Genomic DNA, 15423 nt, shown 5'->3' on the forward strand with positions numbered 1-15423 from the left:
TAGTATTTTAATCTTAAATGTTAAGCTTTTGTTTGGTTCCATTTGGCCGAGTAGTTTCAAAGGAGAAGATTCTTGAAAAAATTAGCAGACGACGGTAGCAAAGTGATGAGGTCAGTTGAGATAAAAAACGTTGTGAGTTTTCAAGGTTACAAATGGCAGCCAAAATATTTTTTGGACACTGATATTTAACATATGTTAATTATTATTTTTTGGGTTAATTTAAGTGCCAATTCTGTAACCAATACTAAAAGCAATCAAGTACAAGTAGTGTCCTAACCTTCTTGGTTTTTAAGAACTTGAATGATGGAGGTGTATTAGAGACATCAGGAGGTGCTGAGACTGGAGTGGATGGACAGCTAGGTGTGGTATTACTAGATTCATCTTGTGACTGAGGCTCAGACTTTACAATATTGCTGCTGTTTATCCTAGACTTCCTACAAAAATATACAATAGGTTTAAATACTTGCATACCTGCATTATTGTTTTACCTACAAACTTTTTCAAATGGTTCACGAATTATTATGAATTTACATTGCAAATAATTATCACAATATCATTTTAACTTTTTGAAACACAGAAAGGCTAATTGAGATAACTATTATTTGTGCAAAAATATTGTAGCCTCTGAAAGGATAAAGTTGATTTTACCTTTTTGATGATGACTTTTTCTTTTTCCTGTGAAAAAAAATTAATGATGGAATCAATGAATACAATTCATAAAATATTATATGTATTCAAGTATTCACTATACCAACTAAATTTGAATTTCAAGAAATATATCAATAAAACTTTTTATGTTTTATGTGATGAAAATTTTGTACTGGAAACAATTTTTGGGACAATAAAATGCTCCGCGGGATGCAGCTTGATATGGCCGCAGACGTCCAACCCTTAACAGTTGAGGCAAGTATGGACACTACATTCAAACTTGATACAGCTCTGAATTTGGATTGTGAGTAAATATTTGACACATCATAGGTTTCTGACACAGAATAAATGTGGTCTAAGATCTAAAAATTGTGAAATTGGACTTTAACTTATTATGGTCCAATATCCAAAATCTAAATACTCGGTTAGATTCAGCATTTCATAGAACCCCAAGAATTTCAATTTTTGATGAAACCAAACAGTTTAATTTTGGACGCTTTTGACCTCAATGTGGACCAATTTGATAACATGGCCGAAAATCCAAAATCTAAATACACGGTTAGATTCAACATATCAATGAACCTCATATATTCAATTTTAGTTGAAATTAACAAATTTTAATTTTGGACCCCAATTTGGACCAACTTGAAAACTAGGCCCAAAATCAAAAATCTTAATACATGTTTGTTCCGCATATCAAAGAACCCCTTGAATTAAATTTTTGATAAATCAAACAAAAAAAGTTTAATTTTGGACCCTGTGGACTTTAATGTAGACCAATTTGAAAACCAGTCCCAAAATCAAAAATCTAAATACACAGTTAGATTCTGCATATCAAAGAACCCCATGTATTCTTTTTTTTTTTTAAATCAAACAAAGTTTAATATTAGACCCTTTGGACCTTAATGTGGACAAATTTGAAAACAGGCCCCAAATTAAAAATCTAAATACACGGTTAGATTCAGCATATCAAAGAACAGCAATAATTCAATTTATGATGAGATCAAACAAAGTTTAATTTTGGACCATTTAGACCATAATATGGACCAATTCAAAAACAGGACCCAAAATCCAAATTCTAAATACACGGTTAGATTCCTGGGAATTAAGACTTTGAATTAAACCCCATTGAAATTGGTCAAGAAATAAGCAATTTATACAAAGTATTACAAAAGTTTTGTTTTTGGCCCCTTTTTCCTAAATGGTAAGGGTCACAACTACCAAACTCTAACACAACCTTCCTTTTATGGTATGGAACCTTGTGGTACAATTTCATAGCGATCCATAGACTAATACTCAAGTTATTGTCCAGAAACCAGAAAATCCTAGTTTTTTGGCCCCTTATTCCTCCACGGTTAGGGCCATGTCCCAAAATCAATCCAAACATTCCTTTTGAGGTATGAAACCTTGTTGTAAAATTTCATAGAGATCCATACACTTAAACACAAGCTATTGTCCTGAAACAAGATAAATGCTTGTTTTTGGCCCCGTTTTGGCCCGTAATTCATAACAGCTAGGACAATAACCCCCAAAATCAACCCCATGTGGTATGGAACCTTGTGCTACAATTTCAAAGAGCTCCATACACTTATACTCAAAGTTATTGTCTGCAAACCAAAATGTCTTCGACGATGACACAGACATTGCCATAACATAATACAAATGGAACAATTTTGTGGTCATATAAAAATTGTTATCCATTCACAAATTAAGCAGTCATTTTGATGCTCTTTTCCAGAAATGAAATCATGTATAATAATTTGTTTATTATAATTTTCTTCTACTTTTTTTTTCACAATTTCTGGTATCTGTGAGAAAGGCCTGGTCTAAAAACTTAGTTAACATCTATCTATACAGATCACTTCAGTCTCTGACCACTACTGTAAGAAGTAAAAACTCCCTTCCATAATTTTTTTAAAATGACAAGACTTATTCTATCTACTGGTATGTACCTATGTCTGCAAGTTAATAATTTAAGGATGGCATAACCCTCACCATTCAAATTTCTTCCACCAAAAAAATTAATTTACAAGAGACATTGTACAAATGTATAGAAAGTTGTGTTAAATCTCAATATAATAAACTATAAACACATACTTGTGAGAAACTTTAAGTTCTTTCTTGACTGGAAGGGCTGGTGTAATGGGTAGGACTGGTGTAACAGGAAGGGCTGGTGGATCGGGAAGTGTTGGTACAGGTTCTTCCACTATAGGTTTCACTTCAACTTTCTCAACTATCTTGGCTTTCTCTTTCTTTGCCTCTTCAGCATTACTTATTCTCTCACTTGTTCTTGTTTCTTTCGTTTCTTTTGGTTCCTGACACTAGAATGACAAAGATTAGTTAGAAACTTCCAAACTTTAAAATATTTGTTTTATTTTTGTTGACTTCCTACCTATTAACCATAAATGTCAGTTAACCTTTTCTATTAGTTTCTGTGGACACTGTAGTGACTTTAGTTAATCAAAGTGCTTGTGATCACTGAAGGGTAAAGATTGCTTTCATTTTGCAATTTTGTGAATTTTTAAATAAAACATCGAAATTATATTTTGCTATGCAAGTTTAAATTTAAGTTGGAGTTATCTTCCTTTGTTCATGATTGTACATTTGTAGTTGAACCTATTTTTATAACAGATTCATATACCATGCACTACTAATGTAATTTTTAATAAAAAAAAATTTGTCTTGACAAGTATGGTAATTCAAATACACATCATATTGTAACTTATATATCAAAGTATAACATATAATCAACAAGCATTCTGTGAGTATTGCATGGCAATACATAGTCCCCTAACAGTTACAAATTCATTGTAATGGAACGAAATTCTAACTTGATATATAACTTGTCATGGTGTAAACTACATAAAAATATCAAGTCAAAATCTTCAAGCATGAAGAAAATAAAATGCTTCGCTGGGCGCAGCTTGATACGACCGCAGAGGTCGAACCCTGAACAGTTGGGGCAAGTGTGGACACAACATTCAAGCTTGATACAGCTCTGAATTTGGATTGTGATTAAATATTTGACACAGCATAGGTTTCTGACACAGAAAGAATGTGGTCTAAGAACTTCAATTTTTTTAATTTACCTATTATGGTCCAATGTCCAAAATCAAAATACATGGTTAGATTCAGCATATCAAAGAACCCCATATATTCAATTTTTGTTGAAATCAAACAAAGTTTAATTTTGGACCCCAACTTGGACAAACTTGAAAACTGGTCCCATAATCAAAAATCTAAACACATGTTTAGATTCAGCATATCAAAGTACCCCAAGAATTCAATTTTTGTTAAAATCAAACTAAGTTTAATTTTGGACCCTTTGGACCTTAATGTAGACCAATTTAAAAAACGGGACCCAAAATTAAAAATCTAAATACACGGTTAGATTTGGCATATCAAAGAACCCCAATAATTAAATTTTTGATGAAATCAAACAAAGTTTAATTTTGGACCCTTTTGACCTCAATATGAACCAATTTGATAGCAGGCCCACAAAATAAAAAATCTAAATACATGGTAAGATTCAGCATATCAAAGAACCCCATATATTCAATTTTTGTTGAAATCAAACAAAGTTTAATTTTGGACCCCAATTTGGACCAACTTGAAAACTGGGCCAAAAATCTAAAATCTAAATACATGTTTAGATTCAGCATATCAAAGAACCCCATATATTCAATTTTTGTTGAAATCAAACAAAGTTTAATTTTGGACCCCAACTTGGACCAACTTGAAAACTGGGCCCATAATCAAAAATCTAAACACATGTTTAGATTCAGCATATCAAAGAACCCCAAGAATTCAATTTTTGTTAAAATCAAACTAAGTTTAATTTTGGACCCTTTGGACCTTAATGTAGACCCAATTTAAAAACGGGACCCAAAATTAAGAATCTAAATACACGGTTAGATTTGGCATATCAAAGAACCCCAATAATTCAATTTTTGATGAAATCAAACAAAGTTTAATTTTGGACCCTTTTGACCTCAATATGAACCAATTTGATAGCGGGTCCACAAATAAAAAATCTAAATACATGGTTAGATTCAGCATATCAAAGAACCCCAAGAATTCATTTTTGATGAAATCAAACAAAGTTTAATTTTGGACCCCGATTTGCACCAACTTGAAAACTGGGCCATAATCAAAAATCTAAATACATGTTTAGATTCAGCATATCAAAGTACCCTAAAAAGTCAATTTTTGTTAAAATCAAACTAAGTTTAATTTTGGACCCTTTTGACCTTAATGTAGACCAATTTGAAAACGGAACCAAAAATTAAGAATCTAAATACACGGTTAGATTCGGCATATCAAAGAACCCCAATAATTCAATTTTTGATGAAATCAAACAAAGTTAAATTTTGGACCCTTTGGACCTCAATGTGGACCAATTTAAAAACGGGGCCCAAAATCCAAAAACTTAATACACGGTTAGATTCAGCATATTAAAGAACCCCAAGAATTCAAGAATAAAACCCCATTGAAATTGATCAAGAAATAAGCAATTTATACGAAGTATCTTCTTTTGCACAAAACTGTGCAATTGAATATTTCTTGCTATTGTGCAATACTGTACAATTGACAATTTCTTGCTATTGCGCAATATTGTGCTATTGGATATTTCTTGCTATTGCGCAATACTGTGCAATTGAAGATTTCTTGCTATTGCGCAATACTGTGCAATTGAAGATTTCTTGCAATTGTGCAATACTGTGCAATTGAAAATTTCTTGCTATTGCACAATACTTATTATATAATAATTTACACATCCTGTTTGGTGTGTATCTCCTACCATATCATTATTATTTGCTTTTAAATATTAATCAGAAATAACCAACTTAAAATGGAAAATTTTAAAAGAAAAAAAAAAGGAAAAAAAGAAAAAAAAAAATACCCCCCCCACCAAATTTTTTGAACCCCCTTATGATTCATCACCCCAAACTCAATCCCAGCCTTCCCTTTGTGGTATGGTACCTTGCAGTACAATTTCAGAGAGATCCATACACTTGAACACAAGTTATTGTCTGGAAACTAGAAAAATGCTTATTTTTGGCCCCTTTTTGGCCCCCAATTCCTAAACGTTTCGGGCAATTACCCCCAAACTCAATTCCAGCTTTCCCTTTGTGATATGGAACCTTGCAGTACAATTTCAGAGAGATCCATACACTTGAACACAAGTTATTGTCTGGAAACTAGAAAAATGCTTATTTTTGGCCCCTTTTTGGCCCCCAATTCCTAAACGTTTCGGGCAATTACCCCCAAACTCAATTCCAGCTTTCCCTTTGTGATATGGAACCTTGTAGTACAATTTCAGAAATATCCAAACACTTACACACAAGTTATTGTCATGAAACTAGAAAAAATGCTTGTTTTTTGCCCCTTTTTTGGCCCCTAATTCCTAAAATTTTGAGGCAATTACCCCCAAAATCAATTACAGCCTTCCCTTTGTGATATGGAACCTTGTGGTACAATGTCAGAGAGATCCATACACTTACACACAAGTTATTGTCTGGAAGTTACAAAAATGCTTATTTTTGGCCCCTTTTTGGCCCCTAATTCCTTAACTGTTGGTACCATAACCCCCAAAATCAATCCCCACCTTCCTTTCGTGGTACTGAACCTTATGGTAAAATTTCATGGAGATCCATTCACTTAAACTAAAGTTAGAGTGCGAAAACCAATGTGTCTTCGGACGACGCCGGACAACGACGACGACGACGCCAACGTCATACCAATATACGACCAAAAAATTTTCAATTTTTGCGGTCGTATAAAAACTGTTGAAAACTGATTATTTAAGTGAATTTTCTATGTCCAAAGACCATAACTCTGCACAAATTATCAGACTGGAACAAAATTCCAACTTGATCTGTAACTCGTCATGATAAAACTATATACTAATTATCAAATCAATATCTTCAAGAATGACCAACAAACCTACCACTAAATTCTTCAAATAATTTACCAAAGAAAAGGAAAAAAATCCAAAATGTCATTTTGTCTTTTAAAAAATGAGTTATTTCCCTTTGAACAGAGATCTACTAATTAATAAGTATTTCATCAAAAATTTAATTCTAGGGAAAGGGCTTTAACTGAACAAAGAGAAAAGCTAAAATCGTGAAAATTGAACTTGACCTGTAACTTGTCATGATAAATCAATAAACCAAATATCAAATCAATATCTTCAAGCACTAAGAAAAAAAGTCTGGAAAACTGATTTGCTGAACTGACGGATGGACAGACAGACAGACAGACGGACGGAGTGCAAACCTAAAGTCCCCTTCGACTTTGTCGGTAGGGGACTAATAAATTGCATGACATTGAGTGGATAGGATCTAAATAATGATCACTTCACTGCACTATTTTGTTTAAACTATCAAAGGTAGTGATGAACCTAGGAAGATATAGATATCAAGTCAGTACCACAGGGTTTTGATTGCATTTCATGCAATCTTTACCCCAAAACTACTAAAATTTCCATCCTAATCTTACAAAATCTTCAACAAACATGTTATCTTAATGTAACAATCAGAAGTACAAAATGAATTCCTTTAATTATATCCTTCATCAGATGCTATATTTAACACACAAATCTGTTTTAGGGTTGAATGAGTGAGATTCCATGTGTTGCCCTACCTCTACTTTAACATAACTAGCTTGTAGTATTTTGACTGATGTTGGTATTACCTTTGCTTTCAATTTCTCTTTCTTGGGTTCTTCTGTTTGCTTAATACCTATTGCAGCTGGTTTTTTAGTAGTATGATCCATTCTTGCTAAGGCTTCTTTTCGTCTTTCTTGCCTCTTCTCCATTTTCTCAAAAGCCTTCATAATGGCTTCCATTTTTCTATCTTCCCTTGACTGAAAATCAAATAATAGTTATTATTATACTTTCAATAAACTGTTTCAAATAACACTTTGTTCAGAAGGCAAAATTTATAACAGATCAAAATACAAATTCGTTACTTGAGAAAGGTCAACTGAAATTTTTTCCCCCTTCACTTAAAATATTAAGTGAACGTTTCCTTACAACCAATCAAAGTAAATCTAATGTTTTAGGTGATCATAATTTGACCGCATTATTTACAGTAAGCAGTGATGAATGCCACCACATGGGCCCAGACAACAATAAATAAATGTGGATAGTGTCCACATGTGGACACAGATGATGCACCCGCTGGCATATCATATAGTTATAAAGGGACATAACTGAAGAACGGTAAAAGTGATGCTACCCAAATTTGAACTTGATCTGAGTTTTGTGGTAATAAGCATTGTGTATAAGTTTCATAACATTTGGTTGAGGCAAACTCAAGTTAGAGAACGGAAACTAAAAATTTGCAATTTTTCCATTTATAAAGGGGCATAACTCTAGAACTGTTAAAGTGACGCCACCAAAATTCAAACTTGATCTGTGTTTTGTGGTAATAAGCATTGTGTATAAGTTTCATAACATTTGGTTGAAACAAACTCAAGTTAGAGAACTGAAACCAATTTTGGGACGTACGTAGGTACGTACTTACAGACGGACAAAGGTAAAACTTAATGCCCCCACTGCTACAGCGGGGGCATAAAAATTGGAATTTTAAAATACTAAATAACACCATTAAAATATGTTGAACACAATGATTTGTTTCTTCCCAATTCATACGTTATACAACACATTTTTCCCAATTGCCTAGGGCCCAGGCCCCATTTGAAAAAGGGTAGGAAAATCACTGTTGCTAGATGCAATTGTTGAACGAGAGAAAATATAATAGTTAGAAGTACAGGCTCTTTTCAACAATAAATGGAGAATGTGTCCCCATGGACACAGATGATGCCCCCACTTGCATACAACATTATAAAGTTACATATAATTCTGTTGTGTGGTTTCAGAGGAGTGATGACAATAACAGGACTGACAGGTTAAAAACATGATGCCCTACAGAACTTTGTTCTGTGGGGTATAATAAGCAAAACCAAAGTAAATGTGTACCATCCTGATACAATGTAATAATATAGTAGACAGTTTCTGTCCATTCCCTAGTAGTGGTCACTTTTGCTTGCCAGTCCAGTTGAATCAGTTGGCAACTGCATAAGATGACTAGGCAAATTTTCACAAATTAGGTTAAGCAAGTCAGTACTGTACTTACAAGTCTTCTTGTTCTTTCTGTTGAAGGGTTCTCCTCACTTTCACTATGTGTATCTTGATGATCTGTACCACTGTCTGTGCTGGGGTCTTGGGGAATTTCCTAAAAAACATGTTCATTTATGAAATACAATGCATTGCAAAGAACAGCAGTAATCCTTAACAGGCAGTTATTTCTAAATATGAATTTCTGGGATTATTTCCTTAATATTCCCAATGCAAAAAATAAACACTGAACTGTAAGCCCTAAAAAAATCTGTATTTAACAAACTATTTTGTTTTTCATTTTAAAATGAAATTGATCATCAAGCAGAAAAACAAATGTTAGTAAAGTCTTAGACCTAATAAGTAGGCTATTTCTTTGTATTTTCCCTGACTTGGCTTAAAATCATTGAGGTTTTGAAGTTAAATAACTAAAAAATTACCTCTTTGACTTCTGGAAGTCGTTCCTCCATGACAGATTCTTTGACAGGAGATACCACAGGAGGAGGTGGTGGAGGAGGCACCTCTGGTTTAACCTCGTCTATTTCCTCTTTTATAATAGGCTCCTCAATGCTAATGGACTTCCTAATGGGAGATTTGACAGGTGAACGAGGAAGGCTTGCTGCCGGTGATCTTGGTGATTTGGGTTGATGATTAATGACTTTAACCGGCGTTGTCGGAGTTTTTACAGCTTTTACCACATTTTTTTGCACTACTTTTTCTTTTTCTTTCCTACAAATATATATAAACAACAACAAAAATACACAAGTTCTATGGCATTACTATTTTCAAACGGTTCAACAAGACATATACACTATACAAGATTAACAAGTAATAGCATGCAATTTTTGTGAAAATTTATTGAACAAAATAAACAATCTGTGCACATTTTGTACTTTACATGAAGAAATAAATGGGGAATGTCTCCATGGGACACAGATGATGCCCCCGCTTGCATATCATATAAAGTTATAAAGGGACATAACTGAAGAACGGTAAATGTGACGCTACCCAAATTTGTACTTGATCTGAGTTTTGTGGTAATAAGTATTGTGTACAAGTTTCATAACATTTGGTTGAGGCAAACTTAAGTTAGAGAACAGAAACGAAAAATTTTCCATTTGTAAAGGGGTATAACTCTAGAACAGTAAAAGTGACACCACCAAAATTCAAACTTGATCTGTGTTTTGTGGTAATTAGCATTGTGTATAAGTTTCATAACATTTGGTTGAGGCAAACTCAAGTTAGAGAACGGAAACCAATTTGTGGACGTACGGACGGACAAGGGTGGATGGACAATTGAATACCATTACTAGTATGCATTATATGTTGGTCTTTGACAGGCTTATAAAAACATCATAGCTTACTTGTTTTGAGCATTTTGTTTCCTCTTGAAATACTTTGCTACAGGACAATTATTCCTCAGACAGGCACATTCCACACAATATGTACTGAAATGGTGAATAAACATAATATTCAGTGAACCCTAAAACCATTGCCAACACTATATAATTTGGCACATATTCAAAAAGTTCAAGTCATAACTTAATGTGAAAACAATTTCATGGTAAACTACCACAATCAAAAACTTTTAACATGAGAATCTACTGATTTCATACTATCACATTTCCAAGTTCAGTGAACCGTGAAACCATGGTCACAACTATAATTTGTCATATAATTTTAAAAGTTTTCATCACAATGAACATGGTACTAAGTTGATGTGAACTTCCTGTTGGATTACATTAACCATAAAACTTAAACCTGATATGGGACTGACAAGAAAACATTATAAACCCACACTATCATAGGCTGGGAAACTTTCAAAACATTGGGTACTACAGTACAGAACATTTTGAAATGATTTTGGTTGTTGTTTTGATGCTTATCACTTTTTTTAATTCATAGTTATAATCATATGGTATGGTTATTTCAGAGTAAGATTTGTAATTGTTGAATACTTACCAATCTTTGTAATTATAATCATATGGTATAATACTTACCATTCTTTGTAATTATAATCATATGGTATAATACTTACCATTCTTTGTAATTATAATCATATGGTATGGTTATTTCTGCGTAAGATTTGTAATTGTTGAATACTTACCATTCTTTGTAATTATAATCATATGGTATGGTTATTTCAGAACCCCTGGGGATGACTTTTGTTGATACAACAATAAATGTTAATTCTCCATCTTCAAATGTATGTTTAACCTACAAAATAAATAGTAACTCTAGAACAGTTAAAGTGACACCATCAAAATTCAAATTTGATCTGTATTTTGTGGTAATAAGTATTGTGTATAATTTTCATAACATTTGGTTGAGGCAAACTAAAGTTAGAGAACGGAAACCAACTTTGGGACGTACATACGGACGGAAAAGGGTAAAACTTAATGCCCCCTCTGCTACGGCGGGGGCATAAAAACAATATATATAAAATTGACTCTAATGTAAATAAAACAGACCTGATTAAGATCAGATTTCAAGGAAGATGATTCTATCCTTTGTATACCAGACCATGAAATTCATCTTGTCTTCCCTTACCGCCAATATTACATTATATTCAGCTATTTTAATGTTTTGTATAGACACAGAGAGATGTGTGAGGAATTGTAGTTGTTCAGATCATAAGGCACTGGTATTCAGTTTTCTTTGTTAGTTGTTCAGATCATAAGGCACTGGTTTTCAGTTTTCTTTGTCAGTTGTTCAGATCATAAGGCATTGGTTTTCAGTTTTCTTTGTTAATTGTTCAGATCATAAGGCACTGGTTTTCAGTTTTCTGTTAGTTGTTCAGATCATAAGGCACTGGTTTTCAGTTTTCTTTGTTAGTTTTTCAGATCATAAGGCACTGGTTTTCAGTTTTCTTTGTTAGATGTTCAGATCATAAGGCACTGGTTTTCAGTTTTCTTTGTTAGTTGTTCAGATCATAAGGCACTGGTTTTCAGTTTTCTTTGTCAGTTGTTCAGATCATAAGGCACTGGTTTTCAGTTTTCTTTGTTAGTTGTTCAGATCATAAGGCACTGGTTTTCAGTTTTCTTTGTTAGTTGTTCAGATCATAAGGCACTGGTTTTCAGTTTTCTTTGTCAGTTGTTCAGATCATAAGGCACTGGTTTTCAGTTTTCTTTGTTAGTTGTTCAGATCATAAGGCACTGGTTTTCAGTTTTCTTTGTTAGTTGTTCAGATCATAAGGCACTTGTTTTCAGTTTTTTCCTTGTTAATTGTTCAGATCATAAGGCACTGGTTTTCAGTTTTCTTTGTTAGTTGTTCAGATCATAAGGCACTGGTTTTCAGTTTTCTTTGTTAGTTGTTCTGATCATAAGGCACTGGTTTTCAGTTTTCTTTGTCAGTTGTTCAGATCATAAGGCACTGGTTTTCAGTTTTCTTTGTTAGTTGTTCAGATCATAAGGCACTGGTTTTCAGTTTTTCTTTGTCAATTGTTCATATCATAAGGCACCGGTTATCAGTTTTCTTTGTTAGTTGTTCAGATCATAAGGCACTGGTTTTCAGTTTTCTTTGTCAATTGTTCAGATCATAAGGCACTGGTTTTCAGTTTTCTTTGTTAGTTGTTCAGATCATAAGGCATTGGTTTTCAGTTTTCTTTGTCAATTGTTCAGAGCATAAGGCACTGGTTTTCAGTTTTCTTTGTCAGTTGTTCAGATCATAAGGCACTGGTTTTCAGTTTTCTTTGTTAGCTGTTCAGATCATAAGGCATTGGTTTTCAGTTTTCTTTGTCAATTGTTCAGAGCATAAGGCACTGGTTTTCAGTTTTCTTTGTTAGTTGTTCAGATCATAAGGCATTGGTTTTCAGTTTTCTTTGTTAGTTGTTCAGAGCATAAGGCACTGGTTTTCAGTTTTCTTTGTTAGTTGTTCAGATCATAAGGCACTGGTTTTCAGTTTTCTTTGTTAGTTGTTCAGATCATAAGGCACTGGTTTTCAGTTTTCTTTGTTAGTTGTTCAGATCATAAGGCACTTTTTTTAAGTTTTCTTAGTTGTTCAGATCATTAGGCACTGGTTTTCAGTTTTCTTTGTTAATTGTTCATATCATAAGGCAATGGTTTTCAGTTTTCTTTGTAATAATTGTCACCAGAAATCATCAATTTTTTTACCAGTTGAAGAACGTTTGTTTCAGTGTGGCCCAATCAGTTTGCAATTATGGGTCAGGAAAATGACTGCATTTACATTTCTACTTGCTGACAGGGATTTCTACCCCCCAATTTCCACCCTCTTATTAAAACTAAGGGGCAAAAAAATTAAGAATCACCAAATTGTTTGTATCAGCAGTAATAGTTTGCATTCTGTCAGATTTCAGTCTCACAGACAAATATGAAATTTTCCAAAGTCTGTTAGACAAGAACCAACTTTGTGTTGACATCTCACTTTTATAAACACTTATTACTTACCTCAGCATTAGATTTACATGATCTTCTTATGAACCTGGCAATGTTTCCATATGTTGTAGCATCTATACACAGTTCTATGTTATCAAACATGGAATTAAATAATACAAATGGATTTAACCTGAAAAATACATAAAGATTATTTTATGATCCTTGTTTCTACAGTCAACAATTAAACAAGCATTATGAATCAAAGAAATTTAGAAAGCAAGACTTATATGCAACTGTTAAGCGATACAGTAACAAAGTTTTCCTCAGCGTAGGTGGCATTATGGAGGCTTAAGTTTCTGGGAATCAACCTCATCTATCAAGTAAGTGACAAAAGATTGGTAGACTTTATGGCAAGGAAACACTGTGTCTGTTCTTCTTTTCAAGTTTCACAAATTTAGCAGTTGAAATTTAAGATTTACTTGAAACTTTGTATAGGTGCTTTTTCATATGTTGACCTCTTAATTTCTTTTTCTTGGGGTCATTGGCCTAACTTCTTAATCAGTTTTGGTCATAATGAACAGTGAGCAGATCTTGATATTCTGAACTTATTTGCCCTTCAGATTTCACATTTGAAATGGTTTTGAAGATATTAGTTGACTACTAGCATTGTAAGCCGATGTGTTATTGTTAACCATGGTGGCCATGTTTGTTGGCAGACAGCATCATATACTTTTAATAAATTTCTTCGCCTAGCGCAGCTTTATATGACCGCAGAGGTCCAACCCTGAACAGTAGTTGGGGCAAAAATGGACACAATATTCGCGCTTGATACAGGTCTGAATTTGGATTGTAATTAAATATTTGACACATTATAGGTTTCTGACACAGAATAACTGTAGTCAAAGAACTTAGAATTGGTTATTATGATTTGAATTTATATTCAATTTTTTGCTTTCGTACAATACACTATGCTGTTGCGAATTGAAACCCCCCCCCAAAATAAAAATTTTTCCCCTTTTTTTGCTTTTGTGCAATACACTATGCTGTTGCAAATTGACCCACCCCCCCTCCCCCCAAAAAAAAATTGGAAGAAATTTTCTTTTTTAATTTCTGAAATCTGAAATGAGAAAAAATTGTCCCCCCCTCACAATTTCTTTTTTTACCCCCCCCCCCCCCTCCCCCATATTTTTTTTCACCTCCCCCACCTTTTTAAAAAAAAAACCATAATTACCCATTTAAATACATTACAAGTCTTGTAATGATGGGAAAAGAGAGAGATAATAAACGGTTGACAGAGATGTCTCTCTTATTTGTAATTTTGATAGTTTAATACAAATGTTGAATCTTAAACATGTAAATTATGCAAAACACTCCAAGTCAATAAACCATGACTCAAGGTGCAGGGCCAAATAATCTCCATGGAAATGAGAATGAAATCAATCATGGAAATGAGATGGAAATGACAATGTTTGTAAAACTGCATACCAGATACCAAGGACTTATCATAAGTGGTTCCCTTTACTAACCCAAACCCAAATTTAATGTGTAAACTTTGTAAAGTTTCAAAGTCAATGAGCCATGATTTGAGGGCAGAGCAATATAATTTCAATTGGATTACAGTATTGATTTTACTCATTATTGAAGGCCATATAGTGACCTATAAATGCTTAGGCCAGACTTAAAAATATTTCTGTTTGCCCAAACCCTACCCACCAGTCTCAGGTGTGGGTAGGTAGGTAGGGAGGGAAGTTTGTTTTTTTATACTTTTAGAAAATAAAATGCTCCGCTGGGCGCAGCTTGATACAACCGCAGAGGTCAAACCCTGAACAGTTGGGGCAAGTATGGACACAACATTCAAGCTTGATACAGCTCTCAATTTGGATTGTGATTTAATATTTGACAAAGCATAGGTTTATGACACAGAATGAATGTGGTCTAAGAACTTAAAATTTTTTAATTTACCTATTATGGTCCAATATCCAAAACCTAAATACATACACGGTTAGATTCAGCATATCAAAGAACCCCAAGAATTCAATTTTTGTTAAAATCAAACTAAGTTTAATTTTGGAACCTTTGGACCTTAACTCCGCAAAAAAAAACCAAAAAACATCGCAAATTTTGAATAAAAAAAGATTTTGACTCAGGTGCTTTTTAATGGGTCAGTCGGGTTAGGGCAAACCAACCTATTCTTTTTTATGGCCTTAAATAGGTACAGTTGGATAGTTTTTTCATTGGCAATCAAATCTAATCACAAACTTGAACATGAAAACCAAGCAAAACTTTCAAAGTCAATAGACCATGACTGAGTGGGAGGGG

At 33.6% G+C, this 15423-nt stretch overlaps 1 protein-coding gene across 2 annotated transcripts in view; it reads right to left on the reverse strand.

The window, feature by feature from the left end:
* LOC127710185 (inactive histone-lysine N-methyltransferase 2E-like) overlaps nt 1-15423 on the reverse strand; it is a 64192-nt gene that overhangs the window by 16341 nt on the left and 32428 nt on the right. For both annotated transcript variants that reach the window (XM_052215952.1, XM_052215951.1), the window contains exons 12-20: nt 13177-13294; nt 10878-10987; nt 10135-10218; nt 9211-9499; nt 8790-8888; nt 7345-7515; nt 2746-2969; nt 649-675; nt 278-434 (exon numbers count right to left, since the gene is read on the reverse strand). In XM_052215952.1, the coding sequence (XP_052071912.1) occupies nt 278-434; nt 649-675; nt 2746-2969; nt 7345-7515; nt 8790-8888; nt 9211-9499; nt 10135-10218; nt 10878-10987; nt 13177-13294 (1279 nt within the window). The remainder of the gene's footprint in view (nt 1-277; nt 435-648; nt 676-2745; nt 2970-7344; nt 7516-8789; nt 8889-9210; nt 9500-10134; nt 10219-10877; nt 10988-13176; nt 13295-15423) is intronic.

Source organism: Mytilus californianus, unplaced genomic scaffold (assembly GCF_021869535.1).
Source record: "Mytilus californianus isolate M0D057914Y unplaced genomic scaffold, xbMytCali1.0.p SCAF_1, whole genome shotgun sequence".
NCBI lineage: Eukaryota > Metazoa > Mollusca > Bivalvia > Mytilida > Mytilidae > Mytilus > Mytilus californianus.